Source organism: Pimephales promelas, chromosome 3, assembly GCF_988280905.1.
Source record: "Pimephales promelas chromosome 3, fPimPro1.hap1.1, whole genome shotgun sequence".
NCBI classification, from domain to species: domain Eukaryota; kingdom Metazoa; phylum Chordata; class Actinopteri; order Cypriniformes; family Leuciscidae; genus Pimephales; species Pimephales promelas.
Genome location: NC_142771.1, coordinates 7,571,963 through 7,596,419, shown reverse-complemented (window position 1 = coordinate 7,596,419; position 24,457 = coordinate 7,571,963). Strand labels below are relative to the sequence as shown.

Sequence of the window (24,457 nt, the reverse complement as noted above, 5' to 3'; positions counted from 1 at the left end):
TAACACGCTGTTATATGGCTTATTCATCACTCATGTGATTTAAGGATTCAAGACCCTACTGTTGTATGATATAAGCAGAGAAGAGTTTGCTGTTTGGAGTCCAGATTCACTTCAGGTTAGTCAAATTTGACTTCATCACAATTAGAGTGTTAGCCAGTTAAAAATGATAAATGAGTGAAATCATTAATAAACATGATCCACACCATCCTGAAGTGACATTAGTGGTCTCTTTGTAAAATATAAAATTGACGCATGACCATTTTAATGAAAATGTAGGTTACTTCCTGAATGCAAGGGTTTTATTTTTAATGTAATATAACTATATGTGTGTGAATTACACATTTGTGAGAAGTGACAAACATATTTTTTTAGGTTCTGTTTTAAATTGAATATGTTCAATATTTTTATTATTCAATATCATTTTAATGCTTCACTTGGCTTATTTAAATGATCAATTCAGCACTATCAATAGGCTGTGCTAGAAATGAAGACTAGTGGGAAAACAGTCTCTCCACATCCACTGAAGTAGTGGGGAGATGCAGGTAGCATGCAGCCAGTGGGGCAAGTGTTGGCATTCGATCTTCCCTTGCAGCCCACCACTCCACTGCACTAACCTCACCTGCATCACTCTTGTCCATGCAGATACCTTGCTCAAAGCAGGGACAACTTAGACATAATTCTTAATATCAGGTTTTAAACCAGATACCTTGGCTGGATCAAAGATTGGTAGGGCTTTAATTAGTTCAGTGCAAGGATGTCTCTCCATCACAGCCTGAAGCTAACATCAATATCCTATACACATTAGTGAGTGTATTTTAAGATGTTTATATTTCTGTGATGATGGGATTTCATGAAGCAATTCTTCTTTAATATGGCAGAGCCTGGAGAAGCAGCAGGAGACCAACGGACAACTCTACAATCACCACTAAAAGTAACAGTAGCACTGCCAGTGCTAGTTGCAGAATCACTAGCACCAGTATCAGTAGCTTCAGGATCAGTAGCATCTGGAGCAGTAGTAGGAGAATCTGGAACAGCAGTAGCAGCATCAAGAGCAGCAGTAGCAGTAGCGGAAGGAGTAATCAGAGGATCACTGGGAGGTATACTTGCTGCAGGAGCAGGAATGGGAAATAATGGATCACAACAGAACGGAAAATCACAGACACAATTAACTGTGAAGGTAAGAGTGCAGATTGGTGTGGCATCCTGTGCAATTTATGCCTGTGCTTTCAATGCGAGTTGTTTCATAACTGGTACATTACTCCCAGTCAGTGTTGTGCAAGTTACTTCCAAACTGTAATACATTAGGTATTACTTGTTACTGTTATTTAAAAGTAATTCATTACCTTACAATATTACTGTCCCAGAATTGTAATGCGTTACATTACTCATGTATTACTTTTGAGTTACTTTCACCAAAATAACTAAGTAGAACTTAACTTTTGGGCTGTAACGATATGCAATATGAAACCGAAATCGCGATTCGCCGCACGACTCAGATCAACGAACCGACAGAATCGCGACACACCTCTTCCAACTCCAGCGTTATTCTCCTTACCGTCCAGATCCAATGCTGCCTTATCTTTAAATTAGGCTATTAGTATTATCTGAAGTTAACATTATAAAATACGTAGACCTACACCACAAAACTAGTTGAGGATAAATTATTTAAAATTGGGGAAGTCCAGCATTATGGACATGACATTTGCAGTCAAAACCTGAAATAAAAATTCTCAGAAAATACATGTATTGAAACGTATATAGGCTACTTCCTTAAAGGACTCCAGACATTAGACAAATATCAGTCTATGTTTTATTTTTAATATTAGGGAAAAGACACACATTCATGCGTGACAAAAAAATAGGAGGCAAAATATATTTTTTGTAATTCTGTTAATTACACTGCGCAAATCGGATGAGGAAGGGTTGGCTCTCCAGTCTCCATAGAACTTAAAATATTCATTTTATTTTAGTTTTCGTGTTCGCATTTATGAGGAAAAAACAATGTTACAGACGCGACCGCTCTGAACTGGCACTAAAAGACTGCTTTAAAACTTTCACATAGTCTGTTGCCTTTAAGAAGTAAAAGCAGACAATACACTGTAATACAACTGTAATACAAGCCTCACTGAACATGTAACGAGTAAAATATTACTGAAAATTGATTAGTAATGCCTTACACTACTGCGTTACAGCAAAAAGTAATATGTTACTGTAATGTATTACTTTTGTAATGCGTTACTCCCAACACTGCTCCCAGTCCAGGGTTTGGGAGCAAATAACAAAAGAAGAAAAGGTATAACAAAACAAACAAACAAACAAAAAGTAAATTAAAGATATGGAAAAGAACAGGATGCTCCCCAGTCAAAACGTGAGATCATGTGATAATCACAGTGACATCACATCATTCTTGGTGATACTTACAGTGTGAGTAATATATGAGCTTAAAGAAGTGCTACATTTTATCATTTAAACATGTGACCTTTCATGAAAATTCTATAATTCAAGAATGCCGCCACCATATGACGTCATAATATGCAAATTAGATGGCAAAATGCAATTCTCACATAAACTTTGTGTCATCCTTAAAATTTTTCTCATTTACAGAAAGCAGAGGTGGAAAGTCCAGGGGTCAGAAAGTAAAAGTCCTGCCATATTTTTATTCCAGCCATGAATTCACACAGCAAAAACTCCAGTTTTAAATTAACTCTGCTAAGAGTTCATTTGGCCCCAGACTCAAGAGTGTTAAACTGTTAAAATGAGTGTTAAATTAACACTCAATAGTGTTTAAGTTAATGAGCTAATTAAGTGATTGATTGAGTGATGATTGACCATTATTGAAGACACCTGATATTAACAAGCAGAATCAACAAAGGAGAAAAATCTAATTTTAGTCACCATTATGGTGATCGGTATTTGCTTTAGTTGGGCTCTTGATCCTTAAACTATTAACGTTAGATTTAGTTTGGCTGCTATAATTGAGTTATAACTGCCGGATAAACAATAGGAAAAGCTGATCATGTGGTGTTGGTTATGTTTTGACATAATCATCATTTGACCTGAATGACTGAACCCATTTAGAGAGCAAGGTTTATCTTGTTAATTACAGCAGCCTGTGATTCTACAGTATACCAGTTTCAGTATTTTCAATTTAATCCAAAATATTTCTTAAAAGTTGTTCTAATCAAAAGACTTTAAAAATATTTTATTTGGACACACAGACATCAAGAATCAGCCTGTGATCTCAACAATGGTGACAATAATGAAGCATGTTGCAGTGCATTCTGGGTGCCAACAATCAAAACTCATTCATGGCTCCCATCATGCATTGCAGTATGAATAAATTATGATCTTAATTGTCTTAGTAATTTCCTTTTCCTAATTGAATATTCTTTTGTCACCATTGTTGAGATTCATACACTCAATCTTGATGTCTTCTGTGTGCCTTAAACAAAGCGTTTTTAGTTTTTTAGAACAACTTTTAAGAAATCATTTGGATTATATTGAATAATATAGATATTATGCTGTAGAATCTCTGTGATGCTGTAATGACCAGTATACATTTAGGTCAGAGATTAGACTCTAAATGAGTTCAGTGATTCAGGTCAAATGATGATTATGTTAAAACATAACCAACACTATCTGATGAACGTTTGTCTTTGTTCATCTGGCAATTATAACTCAAACATAGCAACCAAACTGAATCTAGTGTAAAAAGTTTAAGGATCAAGGGCCCAACTAATGCAAATACTGAATGGTGACTAAAATGTGATTTTTCTCCTTTGTTGATTCTGCTTTTTAACATCAGGTGTCTTCAACAATGGTCAATCATAACTCTATCAATCACTTAATTAGCTCATTAACTTTAACATTATTGAGTGTTAATTTAACAGTCATTTTAACACTTAATTCTTGAGTCTGGAGCCAAATGAACTCTTAGGAAAGTTTTTGGAGTTTTTGCTGTGTGAGATCGTGGAATAAAAACATTGAAGGACTTTTACTTTCTGACCCCTGGACTTTCCACCTCTGCTTGATGGTAGGGACTTGAGACTTGAACATGTGTGACTTACTCCCATCTCTGCTAACCAGACTGACTTAATTTTTGCCATACATCTGCAAAAGTTCTTATTAACAGAATTCTTATTAACAGTGTGGATGTCTCACGAGCATTTGTGGATTGGTGGACACTAGTGTTAATTTTACCAGCCATTTTTAAATTTAGTTTCAGTTTTAGTCCAGTTTCAGCATCGCTTATTAGTTTTTATCACATTTAGTCGACATCATCCCATTTTTATTTAGTCTAGTTTTAGTCGACTATAAGTCGAGCATTTTAGTCTTTATTTTAGTCCAAGAAAACATAATTTTATTCGTTTAGTTTTAGTCAAAAAAAAAAAACTGTCAACATTTTAGTCTAGTTTTAGTCAGGACATCATTTTAACCTTTTACTTTTTTGTCAGCAGATAATATTTAACATTTCCTAAAATTATTTCACATTTCAACATTTTCTCTCATCTTTTTGATAAAAAAAACACAATTTTAAGGAACACATGCAGACATGGAAGATGTTCTGACAATATTTGCATATTTATTTTGAACATTGTTAAGGTTCAAAGACACAAACACAAATGCTTGCATTAAAACAAATAAAATACACCTGACAAAGGAAACAAATAAATAAAATAAAGTGTATTATGAACTTAACACAAGTGCTGGCTGTTTAAAGCTAGTTCACATAGAATAATAAAATAAATAGATTTGAGGTCAATGTTGTGAAAAAAAAAACCTCCAACTGATACAACAAAAGTGCTTTCCTGCCAGCTAGTTCACATGGTATATAAAGGTACAGTATTTAAGGTGAAACAAGGCATAGATTGCTAGAACGTATGAAATCTTTTTAACTAATCTTTTTAAAGCGTCTGTCTGCTTTAATCAAATTTAACTGAAACTATAGTTGCCCGGCCAGTATACTGGACAGTTAACTTCACATACAATTCTATCAACAAGTGGCTACGGTCGCTACGTGCTAAGAAGCTAACGCAACATAGCCAGCCTGGATACTAAATGCTATGAAAGTTAGCCATCATTAGTTAGTTTATCATTGTAACAAAATGTGTCCATATATCACGTCTCTTCTTTCTCCCGAGCCCCGTGCAAAGCATGTTTTACTTTTAACCTGTCGCCGCCGCCTCACCGTGAATCCAGCTCCTGTCTGCTCCATGTGTGTTGTGTCGGCTACTCTGACTGTGCCCGCCCGCTCCAGGTTTGAACGTGGGTGTGTGTGGCCGCTGTGGCGGAAGAGCTGACGCGGAGGAGGCGGAGGAGGAGACAGGATTTGACAAAACCATATCATATAATAATATGTAATTTTCGTCTCGTCTTTGTTCGTGAACTAAAATGTCCATAGATTTTAGCCCAGTCTTTATTTACCGAACTGCATTTTCGTCTCGTCTTTATTAGTCTACGAAAATTATTTCTGATTTAGTCCCAGTTATTGTTTATTAGTGGGGATTTTAGTCTCGTCTCGTCTAGTTTTCGTTCGGTGAAAAATGTGCGTTGACGAAAATATTTTCGTTTAGTTTTCGTTAACGAAATTAACACTAGTGGACACGCATGATCTCTCTGTCTCGCGTGCATTTGTGGAAGGTTTTGAGACTGTTTTCACTCCATAGTAGTACATACATTTTCATGGTATTTAATTTGTAAAAAGACTGATTCCTAATTTATTTTTTAATTGTTTTAGGCACTTGTTCTTGTTAGGCTTTGCTGTTGTCCAGAAAAATGCTTACCCTTTTAATCTAGAAGCCAGTCAACTTTTAGCATCAAAACTACTGACCTTTAAAAAAAAGACAAAGCCCATCATCAAAAGGCAATTTTAGGCAGAATATCAGTCTTGTAGGCATGTAGTTTGTAACTGACACCATCATTATCATCTCTGCAGACAGAGGAATCTAAGAAAACACCTCCAAAAACAGAGGAACCTCCGAAGACAGAAGAATCTCAGAAGATAGAGGAACCTCAGAAGACAGATGAACCTCCAGAGACAGAGGAATCTACAATGACAGAGGAACCTCCAAAGACAGAGAAACCTCCAAAGACAGAGGAATCTCCAAAGACAGAGAAACCTCCAAAGACAGAGAAACCTCCAAAGACAGAGAAACCTCCAAAGACAGAGAAACCTCCAAAGACAGAGAAACCTCCAAAGACAGAGAAACCTCCAAAGAAAGAGAAACCTCCAAAGACAGAGAAACCTCCAAAGACAGAGAAACCTCCAAAGACAGAGAAACCTCCAAAGACAGAGAAACCTCCAAAGACAGAGAAACCTCCAAAGACAGAGAAACCTCCGAAGACAGAGAAACCTCCGAAGACAGAGAAACCTCCAAAGACAGAGAAATCTCCAAAGACAGAGGAACCTCCAATGACAGAGGAATCTCCAAAGACAGAGGAACCTCAGAAGACAGAGAAATCTCCAAAGACAGAGGAACCTCAGAAGACAGAGAAATCTCCAAAGACAGAGGAGCCTCTGAAAACAGAAAGATTTCTGAAGACAGAGGAATCTCCAAAGACAGAGGAATCTCCTAAGACAGAGGTTCCATCGAAGACAGAGGAACATTTGAAGAGTTCCTTAATGCCAGGTAAAAATATTTTCTTACATCATTTAAGTATACACCCTGATAGCAGACCAACATCTAATCAACACTGAAACAATAAAAAATCTATGTCGCTTTCAACAGAAACTTAAATATATAGAATAAATCATAATTTATTTATATGCCAGTGAATAATGTCATTTTGACATCTTTCAAGCAAATATATGCAGAGCTGAAATGAATGGAATTGAACCAAAAATTAAGTAACTCCAAAATCATTGATTAACCCATTACTCGTCAAAGACCACCGGTTACCCCAGATTATCGCTGTTCTACCTTTTATTACTTAATTAAACATCACACATTTACTTGATGTGGACAAACGCAACATCATTAGAAAGATTAAAGATTCCAGCTTCAATATTTGACCACTGTTAATGATTAAACTGGGTTTGCAGTGACATTCATTTCTTAATTTATGCCAGGAGTGCAGAATAATAAATCTGTAACGTTCATTATTTTGAATAGAAATCACTCATAAAGCATTCCTTCACGTCTTCCCCGATTTATTTGTGTTTGCATACATCCAATATACAGCATCATATTTAGAGAAATGATTAATTATCACATGTATGTAAAATTTTATTTTGTAAAATATTTTGTCTGACATTTCTATTCTGTTTTTCACTTAAATATGCGATTGAAGAGTTCAAACAGCGAACACAGCAATGTCTGTGTTTCCTCTTCCTGATTTGCGTCAGTATTTGATATCAGCGCGCTCTCATTCACTGTACAGCTGTCAATCATCTCACGTTCCACTAAGCAAAATTAAGTCAAAAAACATAAGTCGGATATTGAAAAGACGTCCACTGAGGAGCCAGAATGAAAGTTTTTATGATGCCTTTTTTGACGTGTTCATCGAACCTTTATACAAGTTTAAAAACGAGTTCAATGTGGACATGTTTTCAACATCATATTAATGGTGTCATTTAGACAATGTATACTGTTTTTGGACCAAATAAACACTCAGCATGCATTAAATTAAAACTCATGTTTATGCCAATGTAATTTCCTTACATTGTTTAGATGAGGCTTAGAAGTTATTTGTTTCATTTTATATCACCATTGTGGTGATCAGTGTTTGCTTTAGTTGGGCTCTTGGTCCCAGTGCTTTTTTTTACTTTGCCTGTTGTAACTGTGTGTTTGTATATCACCATTGTTGTGGCAGAGAAAGCCAAGAAAAAGTATAATCGGCTCTCATCAGCTCTTTATTGGTGATGACAATCAACACAAAGTGAGCATTTAACCTTTTAGACTTTTACATTTATCCTTTAGTTTAGACTTTTGTCTTTATATCTGGCATTTATAACCATCAATCTTGTGGAAATGCATTATTTGGGGTATTAGCATTAAAATGAAATGTTCAAATCACAATTTTGTGTGTCAAAAGCAGAAATAAAACCAAACATTGGTTCTGCAAATCTTTTCTCTGACAAGTAACATACAAATAATTGATAAACAGTTGTAAAATAAAAAACAGCATCGGCCAATCTCTAGTCACAATAGCCCCTTTCACACAGAGATTCCGGAAAATACACAGATAATGTGACCCGGCATTTGTCCCGGGATTGTTTGATTTCGGTTCATTCACACTGCCAGTGATTTGCCGGGATCTGTGAGTGCATTCACACACAACCTGTAACGATCCCGGGAAGACACATGACATCAGGATGAGACGTATAACGTATGCGTCGAAAACATGTACACGCGCATACCGTTCCACAAAGCTGGTGAACGATCTCAGCTTCAGTATGGATAGCGAGGAACTCCTGGTCTCTGCTTCGCTCCAGTTTGCAGGTATTTGTTCGTCCTTTCTTTGTTGATGACGAACACAAACGAGCAACAGAGTCGCACGATGGCACGAGCGTCATCACTGACACACCCTTTACGGCATTGGTCCTGGCTTTTGTTCACACAGCGCGCCTTCCGGGACTGATTCCGGCAATGTTACTAGGCCACCAACCCGGCATCAGTCGTGGTATCAATCCCGGGTCGTGTTTGCGTTCACACAGAAGGCGTTCTGGCAATTTCCCGGGATCAACGCACTGCGTAAAAGGGGCTAATAAGAGACACACATTAAAACCAAGTAGAACATCTGTCTGTCTTGCCTGAAGTCTTGTGATCAGATCAACCATGCATTATGTCATTTCCAGGTGCAAACAGAGACGGTTATGAAAACGATGAGGTGATGGAGATCTGCCCTGAAACAGATAATTCAGTTCAAGTGAGTGTTCAGAGAAAAGTGTAGAACTTCATTCATATAGAGTATAAAAATACATTTAGACAACCTGATTATAATGTTTTCATAATCTGCAGTTACACTGATAGTGTTTTTTTGCAGTGATTCAAATGTGATTCAAATTCACTATTAAATGATTCTGAAATGTAAAAACCTCAAATGGATTATCAGTTCTGTTTAAATCAGATGTTGTTTTATCTATTAAACAGAGAGAAAACAGGGATGCTGGAACTGCAGGAGTCAATGCGGATCAAAATAAAATAAAGCAACTATTTCACAGAATTCATCTGGAAGACAGGTGGCAAAATAAACTGAGAGCTGCAGATGTTCTTCAGATAACTGAATATTTATTACAGTCCCAAGAGTCTTGTGCTGAAGAGGAGCCGATTCAGACTTTCATTCAAAAACTACTGATGATGGACTACAGAGCAAGATACATCAGTGTTCAAGAGACTAATGAACAGGATCAAATACAACAAGGAGATACTGACTCATCTGAAGATGAGGCTGATATTTTGGACTGTTTTCTTCTCAACACAAGCTCTTTGTCAAACACTGGACCCTGTCAGTCTGATCGCATTCACTCGATGGATGTTCAGATGGCTGTGTTTCATTGTACTGATGGTCTCCTGAAGCAGTTGATGGTCACTAAACTGTCCCAGTGTCAGTACGCTCTGCCTCTGCTTGTTCCTGATCCATTCACACAACAGATTGAGTTTCCTCTCTGGACATTCAGACAAATCAACAAGAGCTGGAAGATGAGAAACACCAACAATGAAATCATCAGTCAAACCCAGCCGATCTACAAGGCACAAACTCCAATGGTGTGTTTCTTCAGGTTTGGCTCTGTGTCTTCATCCAAGTCTCAGCTGATGAACAGTCTGATCAATGAGAAACACAACACATTCTTCCACAGAAACTGTCCAGGCAGCAGCAGAACCAGAGTCCTGATGGATGGAGTGGTGGAGATCGCCTGGTTCTGCCCCTCTGGATCATGTGATGATAAATTCACGGACTGTGTTGCGTTCTGTAATCTACACGGTGATGCAGGAGATCATGAGAAACAGCTGCAGATCCTCACTGAAATGGCCTCAGTCAATGTCATTCTTCTACCACAACTGGACAGGCATGACATACATGCAGAAAAGATCCAGAATCTGTTCAGAATCAAAAAGCCACTCATTTGTCTTTTTACTGAGGATGATTCTACTTTAATGAAGATGAAGAAAGGGAAATTCAAGATTGGTCTGAAAGACAGAAATCAGTCAGATGTTTCTGAAGAACTCAGAAAAGCCATAAAAGATTTTCTCCCAGAATCATCTTCCACTTTCAGACTTGAAGATGTGTCCAAACACTCAGACATCAGAGTAGATGAGGAAGGTGATGAAGACTGCAGGAGAGGAAGAGAAGCAGCACAGCAGATGATGAGTTTACTGGAGAATAAAGATCTGACAGAAATCAAAGACTCATTTCTGCCCTGCCAGGGGAAACTGTGGCATCAGTGGAGTCAGAAGAACAAAGAACTACATCGACCTCAAGGAGAAAAGATAGAAATGGAAATAAGTAGAATAAAAACAGAAATGAAGAAAATCCGTGAACAACAGTATGAATGTGACACCGGTGAGTTTATGACTCACTTTCATGAAACAATGATCTCAGATATTGAACGTGAAAGGATGTTTTTTCTCAAATGGCTCAGAGTCTTGCTGGATGAACATACATCAGCTGGCCTTTCTAAACTACATCATAAATATGATGAAACATGGTCAAGAGTTTTAAAACTGAAAGAGAACAACGTAAAACCTGAACAATTCAAAGCTGAACAAACAGAACTTGAGAGAATATCTGAGGATCTTCAAGCCGCATCCTTTGGTTTGGAGCACATCATGAGGGAGATCAGTCAGATCTATGAATCATGTTCGTCTGTGGAGAAGAACAAGAAAGATCTGCAGATTCACTTCTCTTCTCTCCCGAGTCTTGCAGCACAGATGATGATCTCTGGATTTCCACTGGAGCTGATGGATGGAGATGCTGCTCATGTTCCTGTGATCTGGATCTCTGCTGTTATAGATGAACTCATCCAGAAACTGGGAGACCAGAGAGTCTTTGTGCTGTCAGTTTTAGGGCTTCAGAGCTCTGGGAAATCCACCATGCTGAACGCCATGTTTGGACTGGAGTTTGCCGTCAGTGCTGGCAGGTGCACCAGAGGAGCTTTCATGCAGCTGGTCAAAGTCTCCGAAGAGATGAAAACACAGATGATCAGAGTCCCAGATGAGATGAAGACACAGATGAACTTTGACTATATTCTAGTTGTTGATACTGAGGGTCTTCGTGCTCTAGAACTGGCTGGAAGATCAACAAGACATCATGACAATGAACTGGCCACATTTGTTGTTGGTCTTGGAAATCTGACCTTGATCAATATATTTGGAGAAAACCCATCTGAGATGCAGGACATTCTTCAGATTGTTGTTCAGGCCTTCATGAGGATGAAGAAGGTCAGACTGAATCCCAGGTGTGTGTTTGTACATCAGAACGTCTCAGACGTCACAGCTGGAGAGAAAAACATGGAGGGAAGGAGACGACTGCAGGAGACACTGGATGAGATGACAAAACTCGCTGCTAAAGAGGAAGTCTGTGATGCAGAACGTTTCAGTGATGTCATTAGATTTGATATTCAGAAAGATGTGAAGTATTTTGCTCAGCTCTGGGAAGGAAGCCCACCGATGGCACCACCAAACCCAAACTACTGCGAGAACATTCAAGAGCTAAAGAAAACTATAATGTCTCATGCCTCAAATTCACATGGCATGATGCTAATAGACTTAAAAGATCGTATTAAAGATCTCTGGGAGGCTTTACTGAATGAACGATTCGTCTTCAGCTTCAGAAACTGTCTGGAGATTTCAGCCTACAGGAAACTGGAGACCAAATACAGCAAATGGTCCTGGAGTCTTCGCAGTGCTATGAAGGAAACTGAGAACAAACTACACAACAAAATAGAAAATGAAACAATTCATGAGGTTGAAGAAACTGGTCTGCAAGAAGAACTGAAGAAGACAAAAGAAGAAGTGGAAAAATCAATGTTCGGATTCTTTGAGAAAGACAAAGATAAAGATATACTGATTCAGTGGAAAACATCATTTGAAATCAAAATCAAGGAGCTTCAGGAAAACATTGTGAAAGAAACAAAGAGGAAATTAAATGAGGTTCTTCAGCAGCGAGACCTGAAGAAAAAGATTGATGCTCAGAAGACACATCAAGAAAACACTCTCTATGAAAAGAGCAAAGAACTTGCCTTAAAACTAAAAGATAAAGCGAATGATGAAGAAACACTGAATAAAGAGTTTGACTCGTTTTGGAAACAGTGGATGAAGAAGATCAAGCCAGATACTCCTGAAATCAAAGACATTGATATAATGAGAGATGTGAGAGTGATCCTCAGTGACACCAATAAAAGTGTTTCTGAGGACCACAGGATGGAGAACAGAGATATCTTCTCTGTGCCCAGTTTTTCAGATTATGTAAAGTTAAAACAATCAAGTGGATTTTTTACATATGCCTACAGATCAGCTGAGAAGTTTGTTTGGGGTTCTTTAACTAAAGAGGATGAAGCCCAAATAAGAGCATTAATCACAGACATTGATCAGCATACAAACACACAGATTCAATCATTTAACATTTCAAAGATGGGCTACAACATCAGCTGCATTCAACAACTCACAGGTTACATCAAGGCAAGAATAGAACAACATCAGGAAGGACCAGTGAGATATGAGTTCAAGCATGAATTCTTCAGGGATTTGGTTCTTTCCGTTTTCAAGAGAGCAAACAAGATGATCACTGGCCAACACAAACTGTTCAGGGATGCCAATGATCCTGTAATATATCTTGAGAAGAAGAGAAAAGAGTACTATAGTATTTTCCAGAAATACTGTCGTGGATCAACATCAGCTGCTATTTTAGGAGAGATCATCTGTCAGAAACTGAAAGAGCCCATTGAGCAGAGTGTCTACAAGAAGACTGCCAGAGATCTGGCTAGTGAAATGACATCAAACTGTGAATCACTGAATGGAAACAGATCAAACCTGGAGAAACACATCCTGAAGACACTGGCAGAAGAGGAGGATTTTGAAAAATATATGAACTACATTCATAATCCCAGAGATCACTTCAAAGGTTTCATCAGAGATGAAGTCAGTCGGTACATCACTGATAAGTTCAGTGTCAGTGTTTTACCCGAGATGAAGAAGAACATTAAACTCCTGCAGCAGAAGATCATGGAAGCAACACATGAATCTACTGAACATGTTCAAGAGAATAAAGGAGATGTTGGTTTGTGGTTGAAGAGTTTCACACAGCGGCTCTCAGGTGAGCTGATCTTCTCTGAAAAAGGCCTCAGTGGAGTCAAACATGATGATGTTGATGTGAAACTCCTAGAAGATGTGATAAAGAAAGAAGTTCCTGATATAATATCAGACATCAGCAGTGGATTCACAAAGACTTTTCCAGAAAAGCTGGATGATAAAGAAAGACCAGATGAGCTTCTGATTGATCACTTCTGTCAGTGCTGTTGGGTTCAGTGTCCGTTCTGTTTAGCCATCTGCACCAACACCATAGAAAACCATGATGGAGATCACAGCGTTAATTTCCATCGAATGAATGGAATTAATGGATGGCATTACCATCAAACAGAGGATCTCTGTGCTGTTTTTTGCACAACTTTAGTAACAAGTGATAAAAGATTTATTGTATCTGATGTGCCTTTTCCATGTAAAGATTACAGAAGCGCAGGAGGAGTTTATGCGAAGTGGAGCATCACCCCTGATCTCTCTGAACTGTCCTACTGGAAATGGTTTGTGTGCAAATTCCAGAAAGATCTGGAAGATTATTATAATAAAAGATTCCAGGGTCCTGGTGAGATTCCACCTGAATGGAGAAATCACACACACGAAGATGCTATTCAGAGCTTGGATAATTTATGTATTGCATCTAAGTAATCTCAAGAGCAACCTCTGTGTTGTTGTCCTATTAGTTTCCTTTGTTTCTGATTATGAATTTAGTGATGATTATGCAGTTTTTAATCACTTATAATCATTAGTCAGTTATGTAGTTGTCATTTGATTGATCATTTAATCATTTATTATTTGCACTATTATTTGATTTACAGAATTGTATCATTTATTAATATTTGATTTACATAATTTAATTATTGTATTATTAATTTCTATAATGTTGTTTTTTGCATTTAGTAGGCCTTTTACGTATTATCTTGCTCTTGCAATGCTCGCTATTGCTTTTTAATCTAATGATTGTGTGCTTTCATTGATGTTTGTCTTAATGAATAAGAGATAAGAGAATGTCTCCATTTTAAGGGTTTTAACATCACAGGACGATGTTATGAAGCAGTAATTTTCCATTGCTGTTACTTGGCTATAATAACTGCTTGTATTTGTACTAGTCAGACATCAAAACAATAAAGTGTGAGCATTGAAACATGCATATAAGATTATTCAATATTAAGTAAATACAACATATATACATGCACATGTGACGGTCTTGCCTGGGTGGAGCTGCACATTGGAGATATAAATGTGGAAATAGGATTTTCCCTTTACGAAGGATGAATCAGTTCTACAGCGCGTCTCATTATCGCTGCACTGTTTATTTAAAACAATACTCTTTCTTTTTTTTAATCTTTGCGTTGTGATTGTATAGTGATTACAATTTTGCAGACTGACAATTATAAGACATTTTCAGTGAATTAATCACAAATCAACTCAATGATGAACATATCAATTAAATATAAATGTAAAGAGAAACATTCCTACCTAGTGGTGAATATAAACAATACTACATGAATGAAATAATTAATCCATTTAACACATTACCTGCACAATGGAGATATAAACGTGGAAAAAGGGGTTTCACTTTATGAAGAATTACTCAGTTCTACATAAAACACAAGACAATACACAAATTAATAACGATTGTGCCATGTACTACAAAATAAAATGTCACACTCAATGCCAAACACATATCAAAAGTTGCCTAACAAGTTCATTGTAAGATCAATTCACAATAAAGCAATTTTTTATATGTTTTGGACACTTTGGTCCCACTTTATATTAAGTGGCCTGAGTATTAATATGTACTTAGTATGTAACTACAGTGTAAATACACATTGGTACATAGTATTTACAGCTGTAATATGTGTGTAACTACACATTTGTTATAACCCACTGAAAGGTATGGGTAAGTACAAATGTGTAACAGGACATTGGTAACAACACTTTTTTCCACTACAGTAAGTACACATGTGTAACAGGCATTATGTAACTACATTTTATAACAACAATATGTATTTTAGGGGTGTAAGAAAAAAAAATCGATACACTTGAGTATCGCGATATTTTATTTTGCAATACTATATCGATTTTCAGAAACGCAATATCGATTTTTTTTTGTGACTATGCATAGACGCACCACTAGCCTAACGTTTTGCTAAAAACAACATATGGCTGAACCCCGTGTCAAGACCGGCTCCTGCTCTATTCCTTTCGGTATGTTAATCAATGAGTGCGTTCATTCACACCGCAAGCAGTAGCCGCGCGTAGCGTCAAGCAGGACCGTCGCGTGAGCAACAGTGAAACGGGCGTTTCGGCGGAGAGTCTATAAGGGAGGGCGTCGCACACCAGACGAGAAGCTCGGCACCACATCTTTAAAATTCGAACACATTATTCTCTATGAGTGTACACACACCGGCGGCGCCATTTGGCGTCTGTCTGCGGCGCCCAGCAACGGCTCAGGACCGTGTTCAAAATCCTGCTGCGCCACAGAGCGCCATTTACATAGTTTTATATAAAATTTAAATTATTTTTGTCTCAAATCGTTGCTAATGTATCCTGACTGTGCCCTATCCTGCAATATGCATTTAGTTTTGCATCTATTTACAGAAATCAGCTGCTTGAATGACAATTGCTGATGTTATTGGATTTTTCAGCTGAGATTCTCAATTCATTCAGTGAACGGATGCTCTGAGGTAAAGTTTTCAGACTGCAGACTAAACAACGATTGTATTTTATTGTACAGTAAAATCATAACATAGAACAGACATTACCTTCATTTCATGTCATTAAACATAACAATATTGCTGGCCATACACTGATGAGAAAGTGCGCGTTCGGTGTGGGATACCTGCGTGGCGCGGCGCTGCGCTTCTCGTCCGGTGTGCGACCCCCCCCCCCCTAATAAGTCTATCAAGTTTATGACCAACTTCTAAAAACACATTTAACCAAAGTTTTTGTAATGAACCTGTGAACCACAATCCCAAAATGGTAGTTTGATTTTCTGAGTATCGAATTGTTTACCTAAAGTAAATTTGTTTGACTTTAATTCACATCATGTCTTTTCTTTCAATATTACTTTTCTAAAATTATAGTCCTACTTAAAAAAAATAATACCAATATATCGCCTTATGGACAGTATCGGAACATATTGCAATATATTGAATCGTGACCCATGTATCGTGATACGTATCGTATCGCCAGATTCTTGCCAATACACAGCCCTAATGTATTTACACACTTTCTTCCACTTCCACACACAGTCTTCAATACTGTAGTTACCAGTTTGTAATGCACCGAAACTCCACTGAAATCATGATGATTCACATGTGAATACCATGTATTTACTGTATGACTGGCATGACTCACATTAAATTACATCTAAAGTTTCCCCTTGTGGCATCAGTGTACTTACATGGTAACTCCTCAGTAACTCTGCACTTTGTAATAAGTAGAATTGGGTACTGCGCCTTTTAAGATAACACACACTCTGTTACTCCCTCACTGAGAGTGAGCAGACGAGATGAGAAGCGCAAGCTTTTATCATTGCATGTATGCAAGCAAGCCCATTTTGAATTTCAGTAGCTCTTAATCTGCCTTTATATTTTTCTATTTAGTAATGGAATTGTTGTTAGCACTGTTTTTAGCGGATCGACGACGACGCTGATAATAAATCACTGTACGTCCGGGGAGTCTTTGCTTACACCGGATTGCAGCCAGTTAGGTCAGCTATCCGGCCCCTTTTTTAATAGAAAGCGTATAGTGCGTCAGGCGCGAGTGATTTCAATGTTAAGTCAATGCAAAGATGCGTTACGCACGTAAAAATTCCTGCGGCGTGAATGAGCCGTAGAGCCCCAGAGGCAAAGATACAGATCCAGAGCAAATACAGAGCGGTGACTCTCTCGATGAATGCTCGATCAACATAAAAAAGATGTCCACCAATGGGTTTCGATTCCGACGTGCTTAACTATTATGGTGTGTTCACACCGAACTCGAATTTAATCGTTTCCGCAAGTAGATTTCATGCAAAAGTCAAGGACGCATTTGCCACGAATGTCTTCCGCGCAAGGTGAAAAATTTGAACTCGAGCGGAAGATTTGCATGACGCTTTGTTGCGCCAGCCAATCAACGAAGAGCTAATCGATAAGTCCGGTAGGGGAAAGTGGGGTGAGTTATGCCAGTTTTTACTCAAAGTGACTTTAAAGTGAGGCCATGTCTGTAATGCCTTCAAATGATGGATATTTCAGGATGTGGTGCATCCCTGAGAACAATGACTTTGGATCTGAAATAAATTGTTTCAGAAATAAAGCTTTTGGGAAAAAAGTGGTCTCGTGGCACAACTTGGCCCTGGTGCAGGGTAAGTTGCGACTTAGTGGGAATACGTTGTGGTAAATTGTGCCAGTGATTTCTGAAGTAAAACAGAACATTTTAATGTTATGAATTGTAATGCTATATTGAAAGAAAGATAAACTTAATAGAAAATGACTAATTTAAAGGAAAACTCCACCGTTTTTTTGAAATATGGCTTATTCACATTCTTTCCTACATTTAGATATGTGTGCAAATGCATTTTTGTCTCAGTGCATGCATTGTTTTAGTTTGACATGGTCGGCGCTAGCTTAGCTTAGCACAATGAATGGAATCCTTTGTTGCCAGCTAGCATGTCCTGAGTAAAAGTGATTAAAAAAAAACCCACGTAATTACTTCTTGTGGCCTGCGTATTCACAACGAGTACAAATAGCGATGCAGATTAACACTAGGAGATTTCCTAGGCAGATATTGACTTGGGACTATATTAGGGGGAAGCACAGGCGAAGCACTGCTGCTCAGGCGAAGCACTGCTACTTGGGCGCAGAGACATCACGCAACACATGAAATCGCACGACTTCCGTAAACATACCGGCTTGAATAGTAGCTACCTGACTATTTTCCTTACAGTACATGACTGGCGATGAACATGGCTGATTTTGTGAGAGACGAAGAGGGTGACTTCTCAGACAGTCAAGAGCCAGAGCCATAAAGTTACCTATTTGAACCAGAGTTTTCAGAAGAGGAGCTGCGTGCTTTAGAAATAGACCGAGAGGAGGAGGATGTTGCGATCGCTCAATAGCCTGAGGACATGAGGATGAGGGCCAACACGAAGTCACAAACTGCTGGAATGTGGGGGAATATGCTAACCTATGCCAACTGAAATAGAGTGTCTGTGCTGTGGCGAGTGGGGCCGATGGCCAGGCTCAAAGAGTCGTAGTCTAGATACAGCTTCTCAGCATCGATCTTACAACAGAATAAAGACACAGATAAACATAAGGAAAAGAGTAATAAAAGAACTTACTTTGTTCTGCCTGCGCTTTGAAAATGTGACGGCCATATCTTTCAGACGTAGTACCGTCTTTCTGGGCACATATTCCATTTTATCAAGGGTAACGTTAGCCCTCTGGTGCACAATGCTCTTCGCAAACACAAAACTGTTTTATTTTGTAGTGTGGCGTTGATGTACAGATCTCCAGTAGCTAGCCATTTATTTCTCAGTTCCACATTCGATGTAATTCTGTGCAACATGACATCATGACTTTTGCGTAAACATACACGCCACTTTCGCCACGCCACAAACTTAACTAATAAGCATAGTGTGGAACATTATATAGAAACTGTGTCTATTCCTCGTTTAGTGAAGCCAAACAATAAATCTAGTGTAGGATCTAGCAAAAATCTTATTGTAATTAAACCAGAAAATCTAAATATCAGTGAACAAAAACAATTTCTAAAGCTAGGTCTCCTAAACATTAGATCGCTCACACCTAAGGCGGTTATTGTAAATGAAATGGTCACAGACAATAACTTCGATGTTCTGTGCCTTACTGAAACCTGGCTTAAACCAAATGAGTATTTCGGTCTAAACGAATCTACTCCGCCTGGATACTGTTATAAACATGAGCCTCGTCTGATCGGTCGTGGCGGCGGTGTTGCAACAATCTATAAAGATATTTGTAATATTACTCAGAAAACAGGTCACAGGTTTAATTCATTTGAAGTACTTGTGCTAAATGTTACGCTCTTAGATGTAAGAAGGAAATCTATATTATCTCTAGCCTTGGCTACTGTATATAGACCTCCAGGGCCATATGCTGAATTCCTAAAAGAGTTCGCAGACTTTCTCTCGGATCTATTGGTAAATGTCGATAAAGCAATAATTACTGGAGATTTTAACATACACGTAGATAATACAAATGATGCTTTAGGGGCTGCGTTTACAGATTTATTAAACTCCTTTGGGGTCAAACAAAACGTCAGTGGTCCCACTCATCGTCTAAATCATACACTAGATTTAATTATATCATATGGAACCGATCCAACTGATATAGATATTATACCGCAAAGCGATGATGTCACTGATCATTACATGGTGACTTGCATAATACGTACTGATGAAATATGTCATGTTGCGCCACGTTATAGACCAGGCAGAACAATCCTTCCAACCACTATAGATGGATTTTCAAATAGCTTACCTGATCTATCTAAGCTGCAAAGTGAACCCAAACAAACAGATGAATTAGAGGAAATGACTAGCAGTTTAAGCACCATTCTTACTAGTACATTAGATATTGTTGCGCCAATTAAATTAAAAAAGGTTCGAGAGAAAATTAAAGCACCATGGTACAACAGTGCTACGCATGCTATCAAGAGAGAAACTCGCAACTTAGAGCGTAAATGGAAACAAACTAATTTAGAGGTCTTTAGAATCGCGTGGAAAGACAGTATGTCACGTTATAAAAAGACACTAAAAACAGCCAGGGCTGAGCATCTCCGCAAACTAATCGAAAATAACCAAAATAATCCAAGGTTTTTATTTAACACCGTGGCTAGACTAACAAATAAACAGACATCACCAGAACAAAATATACCGTTACAGTTTAGTAGTAATGATTTTATGAATTACTTCAATGCGAAAATAGAAAGCATCCGAAACAAAATTATAAATGTACAATCCTCTATGGTGTCTTATGATTCAGCTTCAATTATGGCCCCTCTAGAACAACTAAACCGCTTTACAACGATAGGACAGGAGGAGCTAAATAAACTTATCATTGCATCTAAACCAACAACTTGTTTATTAGATCCAATACCCACTAAACTACTGAAAGAACTATTACCTGTAGTGGAAGAGCCTCTCCTCAATATTATTAACTCGTCTTTATCTTTAGGTCATGTCCCAAAAATATACAAGCTGGCTGTAATAAAACCGCTCATTAAGAAACTGCAATTAGATCCAAATAACTTGGTAAATTACAGACCCATCTCAAATCTTCCATTTATGTCCAAAATACTTGAAAAAGTAGTGTCCGCTCAATTGTGCTTTTTTTTGCAAGAAAATGATATCTATGAAAAATTCCAGTCAGGATTCAGACCGCATCATAGTACAGAAACTGCGCTAGTTAAAATTACAAATGATTTACTTTTAGCTTCTGACCAAGGCCGTATCTCAATACTAGTCCTACTTGATCTTAGCGCTGCGTTCGACACTATAGATCATAAAATACTCTTGGATCAACTACAAAACTTCACCGGTGTCCAGGGACAGGCATTAAGCTGGTTTAGATCGTACTTATCGGACTGTTCTCATTTTGTCTGTTTAAATGGGGAAAAATCAAAGATAACGTCAGTAGACTATGGAGTACCGCAAGGATCGGTTTTAGGCCCTCTGCTATTCTCAATATATATGCTGCCACTTGGTAATATTATAAGAAAACATGGAATTAATTTCCACTGTTACGCTGACGACACTCAATTATATATTTCATCGCGACCAGATGAAAACACTAACTCATCTAAAATGACAGTGTCTCAAAGATATAAAATGCTGGATGACGCGTAATTTCCTGCTATTAAATTCAGATAAAACGGAAGTATTACTTATTGGTCCAAAAAACTACTCACAAAACCTCTCACAATACAACTTTAATATAGACGGATGTCCTGTTACTTTATCCACAACAGTAAAAGACCTGGGTGTTATACTAGACCGCAACTTGTCTTTCGAAGATCATATTTCATATGTTACAAGAACAGCCTTTTTCCACCTTAGAAACATTGCTAAGCTGCGTAACATGCTATCTGTTTCTGATGCAGAAAAATTAGTTCATGCATTCATGACCTCGAGACTAGATTACTGTAATGCTTTATTAGCCGGTTGTCCTGCATCCTCAATAAACAAGCTACAGTTTGTACAAAATGCAGCTGCTAGAGTTCTTACTAGGTCAAGAAAATATGATCATATAACACCGATTTTATCATCTCTACACTGGTTACCTATTAAGTTCCGCATCAACTACAAAATACTACTACTGACCTATAAAGCCCTAAATGGTTTAGCTCCTATGTACTTAACGGACCTTCTTTCGCCCTACAATCCACCTTAAGATCACTAAATTCAAGGCTTCTGGTCATTCCTAGGATATCAAAGTCCACTAAAGGAGGGAGGGCGTTCTCGCATTTAGCTCCAAAACTCTGGAATGGCCTTCCCGATACGGTTCGAGCCTCTGACTCGCTGACACAGTTTAAAACTAGATTAAAGACGCATCTCTTTAGTCAAGCATTCACATAATGCTTACCTTCTAGTCCTCTGTTATGCCATACGGAACCGTTTGCCACTGAAACTGCTTAACGCACCAGTGGGGCTCGACAGCCTATTAGACAAACGGGTCGGCGCGTATGGTTGGGTTGCGGAGAGTTCAGGTTACGGAGAGTTTGTGAGTTATAACGGAAATCATTATGAACATCAGCTATGCTAATTATTTCCCATCTGCCTTTCTGCTGTTATCTCGGGACGCTTGTCCCGAGAAAAATGGCGTTCGTCAGGTCCAGTTTTGTGTCCAGCCTCTCACGGGGATTTCGGATGCCCCAACGCCTGTGATGAGACGACTCAACGCCTGCGATATGTTATGGCGCCGTTTGATTCATAAACAATATTTATATTTAATATTTATATTTAAACAATATGAATGTAAGCCAGAGGAGAACTGGCCCCCGACTGAGCCTGGGTTCTCCCAAGGTTTTTTCTCCATCCAATCTGATGGAGTTTGGTTCCTTGCCACTGTCGCCTTGCTTTTGGCTTGCTCAGTTGGGGTTATTTAGTGTTTAGCAATGTTGTTGATCTGTGTTGTACTACTTTCATGTTATCACTGTGAAGCTGCTTTGATACAATCTGTATTGTGAAAAGCGCTATATAAATAAATGTGACTTGACTTGACTTGACTTAATGAAGCAGCCCCCGCCGCTTGTTTGACCGACATGTACGAAATTTCTGTGGTGCATCTACCATGACCAGACGCACAAAAACGCCTCAAGAACCCATACCCTAAACTCGACAGGAAGTCCGCCATTTTGAATTTGGCGACCGATTTGGGAAGATTTACACACTCCGTACTTTAACGAACTCCTCCTAGGGATTTAGTCGGATCAACTTCAAATTTCTGCTGTGCCTTCTAAAGGCATTGACGATGTAAAGTTGTGCTATCTGCGCATTTTCGTTGATGGGCGTGTCCGTAGCGTCGATGATTCGCCATGAAACAGGAAGTTGTAGTAACTTGGCTGTAAATGCCCAGATCTGCACCAAATTTTACACATTTGACAAGAGTCCCGCCCTGAACAAATCTACATGGCGACATTCACCCACAGTCATAGCGCCACCTAGTGGCAACAGGAAGTGCGCTTTAATGAAGCAGCCCCCACCGCATCTTTGACCGACATGTACGAAATTTCTGTGGTACATCTACCATGTCCAGACGCACAGAAAAGTATTTTGGAGCGATGCCATAAACTCAACAGGAAGTTGGCCATTTCTAATTTTACCGCCATTTTGGGATGATTTACTCATTACGTACATTAACGAACTCCTCCTAGGGATTTAGTCGGATCGACTTCAAATTTCTACTGTGCCTTCTAAAGGCATTGACGATGTAAAGTTGTGCTATCTGCGCGTTTTCCTCAATGGGCGTGTCCGTGGCGTCGATGATTCGCCATGAAACAGGAAGTTGTAGTAACTTGGCTGTAAATGCCCAGATCTGCACGAAATTTTACACATTTGACAAGAGTCCCTCCCTGAACAAATCTACATGCTGACATTCACCCACAGTCATAGTGCCACCTGCTGGCAACAGGAAGTGATCTTTACCGAAGCAGCGAACCAAATTCACAGCCGCACCGGCTAAGCTGTAGAATATGCAACGCGGCCGTCTCACACCCCAACGCGCTACAGGTGCGAGGGCCCGCCCATTGCTGCTTGCAGCTTTAATTTTATTAGGGCCCGAGCACTAACAGTGCGAGGACCCTATTGAAACTGTTAGGATTATTTTTTTATTTTTTTTTTTATTTTTTCTTTTTTCTGCAAAGTAAGTGCCATTTTCGGGGCCGCAACATGCTCAAAAACTCACCAAATTTGGCACACATGTCAGGACTGGTGAAAAATTTCGTATTTTTCGGGTTTCGCGGATGGGCGGGGCAAAATGGCACGCTAGCGCCACCTAGAAAATTGGAAAAAATTAGCCCCTCGTCCACGTTCAACCTACATGCACGAAATTTGGTGGGGACGTGTATCATGTCAAGACGCACAAAAAAGCCTCAAGAACCCATACCCTAAATTCGACAGGAGGTCCGCCATTTTGAATTTGGCGGCCATTTTTGGACGATTTACAGACTCCGTACTTTAACGAACTCCTCCTAGGGATTTAGTCAGATCGACTTAAAATTTCTGCCGTGCCTTCTAAAGGCATTGACGATGTAAAGTTGTGCTATCTGCGCGTTTTCGTCGATGGGCGTGTCCGTGGCGTCGAAGATTCGCCATGAAACAGGAAGTTGTAGTAACTTGGCTGTAAATGCCCAGATCTGCACGAAATTTTACACATTTGACAAGAGTCCCGCCCTGAACAAATCTACATGCCGACATTCACCCACAGTCATAGCGCCACCTGCTGGCGACAGGAAGTGACCTTTAACGAAGTAGCCCCCGCCGCTTGTTTGACCGACATGTACGAAATTTCTGTGGTACATCTACCATGACCAGACGCACAAAAAAGCCTCAAGAACCCATACCCTAAACTCGACAGGAAGTCCGCCATTTTGAATTTGGCGACCGATTTGGGACGATTTACACACTCCGTACTTTAACGAACTCCTCCTAGGGATTTAGTCGGATCAACTTCAAATTTCTGCTGTACCTTCTAAAGGCA

At 38.8% G+C, this 24,457-nt stretch overlaps 1 protein-coding gene across 1 annotated transcript; it reads left to right on the top strand.

Moving 5' to 3' along the window:
* Positions 1-894: 894 nt before the first annotated feature.
* On the top strand, positions 895-14,397 carry LOC120476237 (interferon-induced very large GTPase 1). The gene is made up of 4 exons (XM_089129282.1): positions 895-1,177; positions 5,936-6,629; positions 8,798-8,868; positions 9,093-14,397. Exons 1-4 carry the CDS (start codon positions 1,121-1,123, stop codon positions 13,881-13,883), a joined length of 5,613 nt encoding a protein of 1,870 aa, XP_088985408.1. The 5' UTR covers positions 895-1,120; the 3' UTR covers positions 13,884-14,397.
* The last annotated feature ends 10,060 nt before the right edge of the window (positions 14,398-24,457 follow it).